Source organism: Puma concolor, chromosome C1 (genome assembly GCF_028749965.1).
Source record: "Puma concolor isolate L17-30 chromosome C1, mPumCon1.1.hap2, whole genome shotgun sequence".
In the NCBI taxonomy this organism is placed as follows: domain Eukaryota; kingdom Metazoa; phylum Chordata; class Mammalia; order Carnivora; family Felidae; genus Puma; species Puma concolor.
Genome location: NC_141674.1, coordinates 93229209 through 93243454, shown reverse-complemented (window position 1 = coordinate 93243454; position 14246 = coordinate 93229209). Strand labels below are relative to the sequence as shown.

Here is a 14246-nt window from a genome sequence, read left to right as displayed (position 1 = left end):
GTGCTAACATCTAATTAGCTTTCCAGTATAATCTTTTGCATAAAGTCTTGTATATCAGTCTTCTAAAATGATAAAATCTAGTTTAAATTACAACTTCATGACCAGTGGCATTAGCATAACTTCTGAATCTACAGGGAAAACTTCTGTGAAAGGCTCCTCAATTAGCACACCAATCTCAAAAATCTCATTGTGACGGCTTCCAAGAGTGAAAGACTCTTTAGGTTTTATACCTTAAAAATAAAATAGCAACTATAAAGAAAAATTTATTACATGTTTAGCTTTAGAGTATTTTCAAAAGGAAATAATTTTATGTCAGAATTACACTTTAACAGTCCGTAAGACATAAAGGAATGCTTTGAGAAACTACAAGTAGGATTTTAATGTAACTTAAATATAAAGTACATGAATTTAAAATTAAACAGCTCAGCCAACAAACATGACACATGCAAATGTTTAAAGAAACTTTTAAAAAAGAAATGAGTGATAATACTTACTAGTAATACCATAGTATATTTACTACTACCATTTTACTAGTGTCATGTACTATCCCGAATGCTTTACAGAGTTCTAACAACAACTTAATAAGGTGGGTACTATCATTCCCATTCCATAGATAAGGAAACTGAGGGCAGAAGGGTCACACAGCTAGTAATTAGCAGAGATTACATAAAACAATATGGATGACTCTCAAAACATAATGTTGAACAAAGAAGGCAGAAACAAAAATTTCATATGATTCCATTTTTACCAAGTTCAACACCAGGCAGAACTAAAATACATGTTAAAAGTCAGGATAGTAGTAACCTTTGGGGAGAAAAAAGGGGGTAGTGATCAAGAAGGATCATGAGCAGAACCTCTGAGATGCTGTTTATGTTCTATTTCTTGACCTTGGTAGGTTTAGAGGGATATGTTCACTCTGGAATGATTTATCAAGCAATATATATATCATTTATGCACTTTACAGTAAATTTTTATTTTGTTATTATTTATCAAAAAATTTTTTTTAATGTTAATTTTTTTTGAGAGAGAGCACGAGCAGGAGAGGGGTAGAGAGTGATAGGGAGACACAGAATCCAAAGCAGGCTGCAGGCTCTGAGCTGTCAGCATAAGAGCCTGATGTGGGGCTCAAACCTGTGAACTGTTAGATCATGACCTGAGCCAAAGTCAGATGCTTAACGACTGAGCCACCCAGGTGCCTCACAGTAAATCTTATTTTTAAAAAGAAGCAAATTTTTAAAAATTTGCTATTTTTAAAAAGAAGCAAATAAATAAAGGTACACGGTATTAAAGTCAAACTTTAGCTCTTTAAAAAAAAAACAACAGAAAATCTATTTAAAATGGCCACTGGGGGGCAGCTGGCTGGCTCAGGGTGGAACATCTGACTCTTGATTTCTGCGCAGGTCATGATCTTGCTATTCCTGAGTTTGAGCCCTGCTCTGACAGCAGGGAGCCTGCTTGGAATTCTCTCCCTCTCTCTCTGCCCCTCCCCCGCTCATTCACACATGCTCTCTCTCAAAGTAAATAAACATTAAAAAATAACACTCAGATCAATGAAATAGAATAGAGAACCCAGAAATGTACCCACAAACGTATGGCCACCTAATCTTTGACCAAGCAGGAAAGAATATCCAATGGAATAAAGACACTCTGTTCAGCAAGTGGTGCTGGGAAAACTGGACAGCGACATGCAGAAGAATGAACCTGGACTACTTTTCTTACACCATACACAAAAATAAATTCAAAATGGATGAAAGACCTAAATGTAAGACAGGAAGCCATCAAAATCCTAGAGGAGAACGCAGGCAAAAACCTCTTTGATCTTGGCCACAGCAACTTCTTACTCAACACGTCTCCAAAGGCAAGGGAAGCAAAAGCAAAAATGAACTACTGGGACCTCATCAAAATAAAAAGCTTCTGCACAGCAAAGGAAACAATCAGCAAAACTAAAAGGCAACCAACAGAATGGGAGAAGGTATTTGCAAATGACATATCAGATAAAGGGTTAGTATCCAAAATCTATAAAGAATTTATCAAACTCAACACCCTTAAAAACAAATAATCCAGTGAAGAAATGGGCAAAAGACATGAATAGACACTTCTCCAAAGAAGACATCCAGATGTCCAATCAACACATGAAAAAATGCTCAACATCACTCATCATCAGGGAAATACAAATCAAAACCACAATGAGGGGCGTCTGGGTGGCTCAGTCGGTTGGGTGTCTGACTTCAGCTCAGGTCATGATCTCACTGCTCCTGAGTTCGAGCCCCATGTCAGGCTCTGTGCTGACAGCTCAGAGCCTGGAGCCTGCTTCAGATTCTGTGTATGTCTCTCTCTCTGTCCCTACCCTGCTCACACTCTGTATCTCTATCTCTCAAAAATAAATAAACATTAAAAATTAAAAAAAAAAAAAACCACAATGAGATACCACCTTACATCTGTCAGAATGGCTAACATTAACAACTCAGGCAACAATAGATGTTGGCAAGGATGCGGAGAAAGAGGATCTCTTTTGCATTGTTGGTGGGAATGCAAGCTGGTGCAGCCACTCTGGAAAACAGTATGGAGGTTCCTCAAAAAACTAAAAATGGAACTGCCCTACAACCCAGCAATTGCACTACTAGGCGTTTATCCAAGGAATACAGGTGTGCTGTTTTCGAAGGGACACATGCACCTCCATGTTTATAGCAGCACTATCAACAATAGCCAAAGTACGGAAAGAGCACAAATGTCCATCGATGGATGAATGGATAAAGAAGATGTGGTATATATATATATACAACGGAGTATTACTCAGCAATCAGAAAGAATGAAACCTTGCCATTTGCAACTATGTGGATAGAACTGGAGGGTATTATGCTAAGTGAAATTAGTCAGAGAAAGACAAAAATCATATGACTTCACTCATATGAGGACTTTAAGAGACAAAACAGATGAACGTAAGTGAAGGGAAACAAAAATAATATAAAAACAGGGAGGGGGACAAAACAGAAGAGACTCATAAATATGGAGAACAAACAGAGGGTTATTGGAGGGGTTGTGGGAGGAGGGATGGGTTAAATGGGTAAGGGGCAGTGAGGAATCTACTCCTGAAATCATCGTTGCACTATATGCTAACTAATTTGGATGTAAATTTTTAAAATAACTAATTAATTAATTAATGTATTTATTTATTTGAGGGGCACCTGGGTGGCTCAGTCGGTTAAGTGTCCAACTCTTGATCTCAGCTCAGGTCATGATCTCAGGGTTCATGAGTTTGAACCCCATATTGGGCTCTGCACTGACAGTGTGGAACCTGCTTGGGATTCTCTCTCTCCTCTTTCTCTACCTCCTCCCCACTGACGTGCTCTCTCGCAAAATAAACATTTTTTAAAAAGTGCTTGCAAATTATACCAAATTTAAGCTCTGAAATTTAGTAACAGGGTTATTAGTTGCTTGGAAATTTCAACCTTAAACTTTAAATCTGCTATTTGAACAGCATAATTTTACATGGAGTTTGCAAAGTAAACCCTGCAAACCAATACACTTTAGCACAGAGATATTACTTACCTCTATATTGGAGATCAAATAGAAAGCATAACATATACAGACAGTATTGAGTGTTCTACCTTTTATATCTTACTCCAGGGTTTTCATCCAGGGTAGCACATACTGTAACTATCTGCTCAGCCATTGCTTCCATAACGGCATCTTTTCCATTTGCATTACTAGGGTCCGGACTGTAACAGTAATAGAATGCATCCGGTACATCAAGAGTATAAACCTAAGTTAGGCCCCCCCAAAAAAAAATAAGGTCATACTGTGTCAATTGGTGATTTGGTTTAACACACACACACACACACACACACACACACACACACACACACACACAGAAAAATGTGGCTATTATTTGGGACATTAAAAAAATTACTTGCTTAACCAGGCTGTTTCCTGAGACCACTGTGTCTTTACCTTAATCAAATCTCATTTTCTCTCGGTCATCTCGATTTCATCCTTTATTTCTTTTCCCACTCTCCTTTCCTGCTTAGTCTACCTCTCTTCTTCATTTCTTGTTTCATACTGTACTATTTGTTTCTTACTACCTGTGCAACAGATGAAGGAATTTGAGGTAGTCAAACTAAACTAAAAATCTAATACCTGACACAAAGAAATACAACAAAGCCAAAGTTGGTCTATATATTTGACATACATTAAAAATCTTAATCTGTTAGAGAATAACCTAGAAATTTTCCATAGTTGATATGTATCTTCAATTCTTTGGTTTATATTCTTCATGTCCTTAAAATAGAGATATGTTTCCCAAAAAGACACAGTATTGTGCCAGACATAGTAATTGGTCTAATCATAGACCACACTGAAACCTCAAAGACACATTTTTTCAACTAACAAAAACATTTACTTATGTGCAAAGAACTGGATTAGAGGGGTGCCTGGGTGGCGCAGTCGGTTAAGCAACTGACTTTTGATCTCAGGTCAGGTCATGATCTCTCCATTCATCAGTTCGAGCCCTGTGTCAGGCTCTGTGCTGATGGTATAGAGCCTGCTTGGGAGTCTCTCTCCCCTTCTCTTGCCCCTCCCCCGCTTGTGTATGTGTGGCTCTCTCTCCCTCAAAAATAAATATTTAAAAAAAGAACTGCATTAGAAATTTACTATTATTATGTTATTTGAAGAGTACAAAAGTGAGGCACCTGGGTGGCTCAGTCGGTTTAGCGCCTCTTGGTTTCAGCTGAGGTCACAATCGCACTGATAGTGGTATCAGCTCTGTGCTGATGGTGTGGAGGCTACTTGGGATTCTCTCTCTCCCTCTCTCTCTGCCCCACCCCCACTCATACTCACGCAGTCTCTCTCTCTAAATAAATAAACTTTTAAAAAATGAATACAAAAGAAGAAGCTCTTTTACTAGGGTTGGGAGTTAGTTCTTCATTAAACCAATTTTTATTTTTTTTAAACAATGATAACAATCTCTCTTAGCCTAGGATGATGTATTGAGTGTAAAAGTAAGTATGTAATAAACATTACATGCTAAACTATTGCATTATGAATAAACCTGCTTATGAAAAGTTTCCTTTCATTGTACATTCATTTCTCTGAACATAACCAACAGCAGCAGGCTGCACATGGATTCAGATTTAGCCATAGCTAATCCACTTATGTCTGTGTTGCTCAAAATCTTGGCTATTATATTAACTGCCAACAAGCACTTCTCTTAGTACACTATTACACTACAGTAGATAATATTATCTGTTCAAAAATACTTACTGCCCCTCCCTAAGGGCCTCTCCCTATAAGAGTATACTTCCCACTCACTAAAGTCAGCCTTGGCTATGGGTATTCGAAGATGAGTAGAAGTGACATGTGCTACTCCCCACAAAAGCTTTAAAAGCCATTGTGTGTCTCCAAGATTTCTCTTTTCCTTCTGCTATGTCCCAGACAAGGGCTAGTCCTTCAGCCTCAGTTCCGGAATGAAGAGAATATACAGCAAAGCCCCAGACAAACCACAATGGACAAAAATATGAGAAATAAACTTGGCTACAGTAATGAACTGAGATTTAGGGAGTTATCACAACAGTTTAACCTAAGCTAATACTCCAATGAACCAAAGAGAATATTAGAGCTTATTTTCATTCTACTCTCACATTTCTTCCATTCTTCCATTTCCCTCCTCCTCTTCCTCTCCACTTTCCATTACCACCATACATGTTCCTTCAGACCATTACCAAATATTTTCTTCAACTTTATGACCCACAATCAGCTCCTTAAATAAAGACTCCTCCCACCCCCGCCACTTTCATCTACTTTTTTTGCTAATCTACAACTGGCTTAGCTCTATTTCTACCTAAACACCTCCCTACTAACTACACCAGACTCTTTGTACTCTGTAAGATCCACTGTAATCAAATTTCCCTACATTCTTAAATGTTTTCCCTCTAATTGCCTTAATGTATATGTGATAGCACTAATTATCTTAAATCCTGTAAGAAGTAAAGCAAGAGGTTTCTTTAATATCTTGGACTCATAAATTCAGAGTGAATCAACCTCCTTCCTCTCCATGCAACCTCTAAATGTGTTTAATGTCTGTCCAACTTGTCTTCTTTGGAGCACTATCCTATCTGACTTTGCATCTGGCAGACAGTATCCACTGCACAAGACCTTGATAAATGCTCACATAGGCCTTTGCTCTTAGCTCAAAGCACTTAGTAGTATTTCCTTTATATCTTCACTTGCAAACAAAGTTGAAAACATTTTCACTGTAATTTCTCTGTAACAGTTATAGTTACTTAGTAAACTCTCAGATGCTTATCAAGGAAATAAAAGCAAAAACTTCTTCGGGGAAAAACAAACCAGACAGGACCTTAAATAATCACATTTTGCAAAGACACAGTAAGAAGATTCTCATGAGATTTCTCTATATAGACAAAAACAAGTTATTCTCATCACCAATCAAATTGGTCAGATAGCTACACAAATCTCTCCTTCAAATAGAGCAACTGCAGAATTTTGATGAATTTTGAGGCTAAAACTATATTTACCATCTGTACAGCAGATGCTCTGGATCCGTTTATAATATTTATCATACTACTATTCATATCCCACATCATTTAGAAAAGCCTATTTCACCCTATTTTAAACTTACATATCACATTAAAAGGAATAGGCCTAAAGTTAACCTTTGGCAATAGTGTAACGTTAAACAGATATCTTAAAATTTTACAATTTGGATTATAATCTTTCTTTGCCCAAAATAGCAATAGCTTAAAAGAAAAATCTCTTGGGGTGCCTGGGTGGCTCAGTCAGTTAAGCGACCACTTCAGCTCAGGTCATGACCTCATGGTTTGTGAGGTCGAGGCTGGGAGAACCCCGTTTAGGATCCTCTGTCTCCCTCTCTCTCTGCCCCTCCCCTGCAAAAATAAACATACATTTCTCTCTCTCTCAAAAATAAACATACATTTAAAAAGAAAATAAAAAGAAAAATTCCTCTTCTAGGACCCTTATTTCTCTTAAAATATTGACCTTATAGTTCCAAACAACAGTAAACTATTAGAATTCTATGAAATGCTAGAATCCAAACACAGAGAACAGAGCACAACAAAGTTGAGCAATGCACTAGCTGTGTGATCTGGGGCAAGTTACTTAACTTCTTTGATTTCCCCATCTTTAAAATGAAGACAGAATTACCATCCATTCATAGGACTATCATGAGGATTACATGAATATATTTACGGAAAATATTTAGGAAAGTGTCTGGCACATGGAGAATACTACATAGGTGTTTCCTATCACCATCATTATTATTAATTGAAGGATCATAACTATTCCAAAGTCAAAATGAATTTTTAAAACTCTTCATTTTATAAATTAATGCAATCTATATAATGTTATAGAAAAAATTTGTTGAAGAACATTTGTTTTAACATCACAAATGGCTACAGAAGCTAAAGGTTATTTCTTTTGAGTCATCTAACATTGTGTTCAAAATCTTTTCATTTCATAATCTAATAGTTCTGTAAAACTTGACATGCACAGCACTTAGTGGCAGCTGTGAAATTTAAGCTCCACTTTCATAATGTTCTGTTCCAATTTATGCTCCTCTCCTTTCCTTCATCTAAAACATCTTTAAGATATACCTTATTAACAATAAGTAAGCTCATAAAACCAAAATTTTAAATCCATTATAAACTAAAATTAAAAGTAAAACAAGAAAGTACCTGAGATTCAAGTGGAATGAAGGAAATATTTATTTCTTTACATCTTCTTATTGATTTGGAGCAAGAAGTCTTAATTTTGTTAAAGAGACTATCAGGGCAAACTGAGAGGGGGGGAAAAATCAAAGCATATAACTCCATCTAAATTTTTATTCTTTGGAATAAATCATTTTAACATGCAAGAATATTTATTTTTTACATATAATTAGTGACTTTCACAAAGCAATTTACTATGAGGACAGAGACAATATGTAAATATTTTTCTTCACTTTACACAGCAAATGTATTCTAGCCAACAGGGCTGTAACAGAAATTCCATTTTCCCCATTCATAGGCACCATAACTTATGATTATTTCCTTAGAGGGCTGCTTACACAGCAAACTAAAATTGTTAGGAAGGAAAATCAGATCCAAACTCATGGCTTAATAAACTTTCATAGGACTTTCAGAATTTCTTAGGAATTTATACTGCTTTTCTAAATGTGGCACTAAGTGCAACCATCCCACACAAATTGTTAGTTTTTCCTTGTATCTCAAGACCTTCTCTAATGTCAGGAAATCCTGAGACTAATCCAGAGCCTGTTCTCTCCACCCTCCCTTTACCTGTCTATATCTCTATTAAATCTAGGTTGGAACATCAACCATTGGGTCCTAGTGTCTTTTAACATGAAGTTCTTCAGCCTCAAGATTCCTTAAGTTAAAAGAGGCTTCACATTCATTAAATTTTATAACTTCTAATAACATGAATTTCTGTGTAATACAGTTATTTAAAACACAAATACTTATGGCATGACATATTTAAAATGGAAACTATTACCAGGCATGAGATAAATAATAACTTATAGGAAAAACAATATACTGCTTAAAATGAATTTCTAATAGCACAGACTAAGACTACACTTAGATGAACAGCATTTTTATTTTGCAAAATAATTATGTAAGATATAACATAAAGCAGAATTATATGTGTGTCTGGACTTCTCTGTGATGCTTTTGTTTAGCTGCTTTCTATCTGAACATATGGCATTGCAAGAGAAATGTGAGAGATTCTCTCCATTAATATTTGCCAAACAGATGGCAATTTCTCCAGTACCCTCCCAAAGGGTCTTATTTTTGATTACATAATCAAATCCCCAATTAAAACTTAGATTTAAAAAAGAATTCCTCCTTCATCAGCATAAAATTTGAGATACAGCTCTCACTACCAACCCCCCACCATTGTATACCAGCAAAAATGACTGGTTCAGAATTTAATTTTCTATCACTTTAATATGAATTAGGACAGATATGATCTTTTATTTTTAGATTTTTTCTAATCTAATTAGAACAAGCAATAAATTGAAAGTCTTAATATTATAACAGTACTGTAAGAAATACTTTATAATTAATAGGATTTTAAACAATGAAGCAATACTTTTACAAAGCTACTTACAGTCAGTGAAGTATATATATGCTGCTTTGTATTTGTTCTCGGACTTACTTGCAAAATCACGTAAAAAACATTCTACAGACTTAAAAAAGGTTAGATGTTAATACACATTTAACAAAATACTAATTTAAACGTGCTAGCTTTGAAATAACTAAGATTATTCTTTTTCGATAATAAAACAAAACCTTAACTATCTCAAAGTTTACTTTATAAGCTGATTTTTTAAAAATGCTATGTTGTCTAACCAGTAACAGCTAAAAACCTAAGAAGTAGTAAGGTAATACGTATAAACAGAGTACTGTTTTGGCAATGAGAAGATCCAGGAACGATCCAGTGAGTGGGAAGCTGAAGCCACACAGACCATTAGAAGATAACTAATCAAGGAACTGAAAAGCCAATAAGCATACTGGAAATGTTATCCACCTGGATGATGAAAGCATTGTGACTGTAACTGGGAAAGTGCTGAAGAGAGTGACAGTGAGCTAGGAGTAAAATTGTTAAGGGATAATGAAAGACCCAGAGGTTGGTAGACGACAGCAAGGAGGGGAATGGCAGGTAATAAAGTCTGGTAGTTCTTGCATGCCTCAGTGCTGGTAGTTTTAAAGATACAATGATCTAAAAGCAAAAATGAGGAATACAGAATGTAATGATCTCTCCTCCATCTGTTCCTTTTTCTCCTGGAACTCTAGAACTATTTCTGTTAGACCTCATAGATCAATCCAGCAAGTCTCTTATCTTTCGCCCATGATTTCCATGACTTTGGTTTTTTTTTGTTTTTTGGGATTTTGCTTTGAGATATTCCATTTTAACTCGACTATTAATTCAAATTTCAATAGTGATTATCCTCTTATGCAATTAACCATTTAACGGAGAAATCACATACTTTTGAACTTCAGGAAGTTTTTTATATGCTGTACTAGACTCTTCTTATGTGTTATCATTTTTCTGTTCAGTTCATCATCCTTCTCTCTAAGCAGCTATATTTTGTATTTTCTTCATTCTTACTGAACTTCCTCTTTCTGGCAGCTTGGCTCACTTAGATGTGTTGATGCTTTCCTTTGTTAACTCACTGAAGGTTTAGGTTTGTTGCTGAAGAATCCTAAATACAGGCAGTTCTACAAGAGGGGAAGGCAAAAAGATTTCTCCTTCTCTGGGCTGTAGGTATATAAGCAGACAAACCACCAGGGCTTTGCTTTTTCACCAAATGACCTTTCACCTGGGGTTCAGAGATCTCTTACAAGCTAAACTCTTCAGAAATCTGTCATTTTATGACTTTGGCTGGGAACACTCTCATGCTGGTGTCTAAGGTGCTTACCCAGCTACTAAGGAAGGAAGTCTCTCACTAGCCTTCTCCACTACTATCCAATAAGCTCAAGCCCTCGCTGGTACCCATAGGGCTATGGGGCCCAATAGGTAATTGATTCAGGACAGAAAGAGAAACTGGAGTTGGTTATAGTAGAAAAAAGAGTCACATTCAGGTACTATTTTCTCTGAGCCCTTTGCTCCTTTACTGAATATACAATTTTGTATCCTGCTTCTGTCACTTAACATTAAAAATGAACATTTACCTAAATCATTAAAATTTCCTAGAAATCTCGTTTTCAATGGACACACAGTCTTTCCTACTATTAATCTATTAATGATAAGAATTAGCATTAAGATATAAAATGTCATTAAAACCCACCAGCAGCCAGCATATAGAAACTAAATAGTGAATATCTGTTTTTTTTCCTGCTGTCTGCTAGAATCAGAAGAAATGAAACTGCAATTGCCAACTTAACATTCTGGATGAATGTAACAGCCAAAGAATGTATTAGAAAATCCATTCTCAAATATTGTACAGAATAAAGGAATCTGACATGGCACCTGGGTAGCACAATTGAGCCCTGCGTCGGGCTCTGTGCTGACATCCCAGAGCCTGGAGCCTGCTTTGGATCCTGTGTCTCCCTCTCTCTATGCCCCTTCCCCACTCACACTCTGTGTCTCAAAAATAAATAAACATTAAAAAAAAAAAATTAGAATAAAGGAATCTGATATTTACTTGGCTCTAAAAGTTTGGCATTAATATGCATTCAATCACAGATTATAAACTAATTCCTTTGACGTAAAAGATATATTTACATATATATGCATGCATATATGTGTATATACACACATGTATGCTACAGGAAGTAACTACGATAAAGGATTAATCCAAGACTATTTCTTTTATGTACATTTCTATCCTCCAAAAATATGGTTGCATAGGAATAGCATGAGTAACAAACTACTCAAACTTCATCATTTTAATACAATTAAATTCTGCTTTCAGATATGAGGGGAGAATTCTTTCATTTATACATTCTCATTAAGAGTGCAAATGAAACAATTTTCTAACACAGAAAAACTTTCCTAAGCAAACTAGTTTATGGCACTATTTTTCTAATAAAGGATGTTTTATTGCTTTGAATTGCCTATGAGAAAATGATGTCAATGATAAATGAGGAAGATACTTTTTAAAGATTCAAAATACTCACCTTTGATGTTGGAGAGATAAAATAAAGAGCTTTCATTTGTCTGACAGGTTCTCGATTCCTATAAATATTCTCCACAACTAATAAAAAAAAAGTCCATTTTATATAACCAAGTATTTATACACTTGAAACAATTTTAAAATAAAACTATACTTATTTATAATAGGGAAACACATTAACATATCCTGGGTTTAACATTTTTTTGGTCTCCCTTTGATAAATTAAAAAATCCCAAAATTGTATCTTCCCTAAACCTAAATTCTGGGCTAAGTAATCATCATAAGAAAAAAGGATGAAACAGCTATTTCATAGTTACATCTACCAGTGTAAGCAATCAACATGCCATGAAGCAAGAAAATGCATTAAAAATTAAAATTTGTATTTCTTTTTAAAAATATTCTAATGTAATAGCAAATATAATACCAGATATCAGGCTAAGTCCTTAACATTACTTATCTGTTAAACCTTCTAATAATTATTATATAACAAATTGATAAAATAAGTATTTTACAAATTAGGAAACTGAGACTTAAAGAAGTTAGGTAACTTGAAAGCTAGAAAGTAGAACAGGTAGGATTCTAACCCAGATCTGTCTGACTCCAGAACCCAAGTTTTTAACTACTATAACATTCTTTAAATAAACTGCCAATTAACTCTTACTCTTTTAAAACTACGCAATATTTTTAAAGTATTTTTAACAATGAAATATCGCCATAATTTACTGTTATATTTTTATTATTGAAATTAAGAAGTTCATAAAATTAACAAATATAAAACAAAGTGAATTTAAAACTAGTAAACTCTAGGGGTGACTGGGTGGCTCAGTAAGCATCCAACTCCGTTTCGGCTCAGGTCATGATCTCACAGTTTCGGGAGTTTGAGCCCTGCATCGGGCCGGGCCCTGTGCTGACAGTGTGGAGGCTGCTTGGGATTCTCTCTCTCCCTCTCTCAGACCCTCCCACGCTTGCATTTGCCCTGTCTCTCCCTCTCAAAAAAATAAACTTAAAAAAACCCCAAAACATTAAAAACTAACAAAAAACTAGTAAACTCTAAATTGTCAAATTAATTATTAAAGCTATATTTTAAAAAAATTAAGCATTATTCTACAAATCAAGAGAACCACTTTTCAAGACTAATGCTGGCAAAAGACCTGGAAAGAATTAAAAAGATTAACCTGATAGGCAAGGAAGGCTACTGCTGAACTTCTCTGGTAAATATGGTGATTCACCTTCTCATACTTACATTTATATTAGTAAAGTATAGACTTATCACAGCTTCTATTAGACAGGATATCAAATAAGGTTTCCAAGGAAATATTTAATTTTAATCTCCATTCCCAACTATTGTAATTTCACCTTTAAAAGATTAGTTAAATCTGTGCAAACTTACTTTTATTACTTAATACTCAAAATCAAGTGCCTTATAGTCATCTTACGCTATACATACTATTATGCTTGGTGAGTAATGTACATGTTAAAATGTGAAAATATTGTGGTATGATTTATTAGAACACAGACTTTGAAAATAATTTGAAATGTCTGGTTATTAATAGCAGAAAGTGCCACTTCTTCAATTCCCTGAAAAATGGATATATACTAATAAGTGATTTAACAAAAAGGTTTTTACAGGATGCCTGAATGGCTGTTAAATATTAATCTAAAACCTCACAATAGCCCAACAAGATCAAAATACTCATTGCCATTTTACAAATGTGAAAATTGAGATTCAGAAGTTAAATAAGTCAGGGGCATCTGGGTGGCTAAGTCAGTTGAGTGTCTGACTGTTCATTTCAGCTCAGGACATGATCTCGCCGCTCTGTGCTGATGGTGTGGAGCCTGCTTGGTATACTCACTCTCCCTTTCTCTCTGCCCCTCTCCCACTCATGCTCTCCTCTCTCTCTCTCAAAATAAATAAACATTAAGGAAAAAAACAACTCTGGAAAGTCCTCAAGAAACCTGTTTATGGGCACCTGGGTGGCTCAGTCAGTTGAGTGTCCAACTTTGGCTCAGGTCATGATCTCACGGTTTGGAGTTCGAGCCCCATGTCAGGCTCTGTGCTGAAAGCTCAGAGTCTGGAGCCTGCTTCGGATTCTGTGTCTCCCTCTCTCTCTGCCCCTTCCCTGCTCTGTCTCTCAAAAATAAACAAACATTAAAAAAAAAAAAAAGAAAAGAAACCTGTTTAGCTTTGTCTAATGCTATATCCCAACTTACTTGGCAATAGAATTTTTTCCTTGAAGAGTATCTATCAACACCAAACACACAGTAATAAACAATGGTTACAAAAATGAAATAAAACCTCCTTACAGTGCAAAATGGTTCTGTAGCTTCATTATATTTTCATACATATTATCAAATGGTTCTAGGGGAACCTGGGTGGCTCAGTTGGTTAAGTGTCCAACTTTAGCTTGGGTCATGATGTTGCAGTTCTTGAGTTCGTGCCCCGTGTTGGGTTCTGTGCTGACAGCTCAGAGCATGAGTCTGCTTCCGATTCTGTGTCTCCCTCTCTCTCTCTCTCTGCCCCTCCCCTGTTTGCATTCTGTCTCTGTCTCTCAAAAATAAACAAACATTTAAAAAAAAAAAAAACCTTAAAAAAATGGTTCTC

General features: G+C 35.6%; 1 protein-coding gene across 3 annotated transcripts in view; it reads right to left on the bottom strand.

Moving 5' to 3' along the window:
* STXBP3 (syntaxin binding protein 3) overlaps nucleotides 1-14246 on the bottom strand; it is a 63175-nt gene that overhangs the window by 27079 nt on the left and 21850 nt on the right. For all 3 annotated transcript variants that reach the window (XR_015254946.1, XM_025933462.2, XM_086717732.1), the window contains exons 4-7: nucleotides 11649-11725; nucleotides 9136-9214; nucleotides 7707-7807; nucleotides 3609-3763 (exon numbers count right to left, since the gene is read on the bottom strand). Coding sequence is in view for 2 of the 3 variants with exons in the window: in XM_025933462.2 (XP_025789247.1) it covers nucleotides 3609-3763; nucleotides 7707-7807; nucleotides 9136-9214; nucleotides 11649-11725 (412 nt within the window). In the remaining variant the exon portion in view is untranslated. The remainder of the gene's footprint in view (nucleotides 1-3608; nucleotides 3764-7706; nucleotides 7808-9135; nucleotides 9215-11648; nucleotides 11726-14246) is intronic.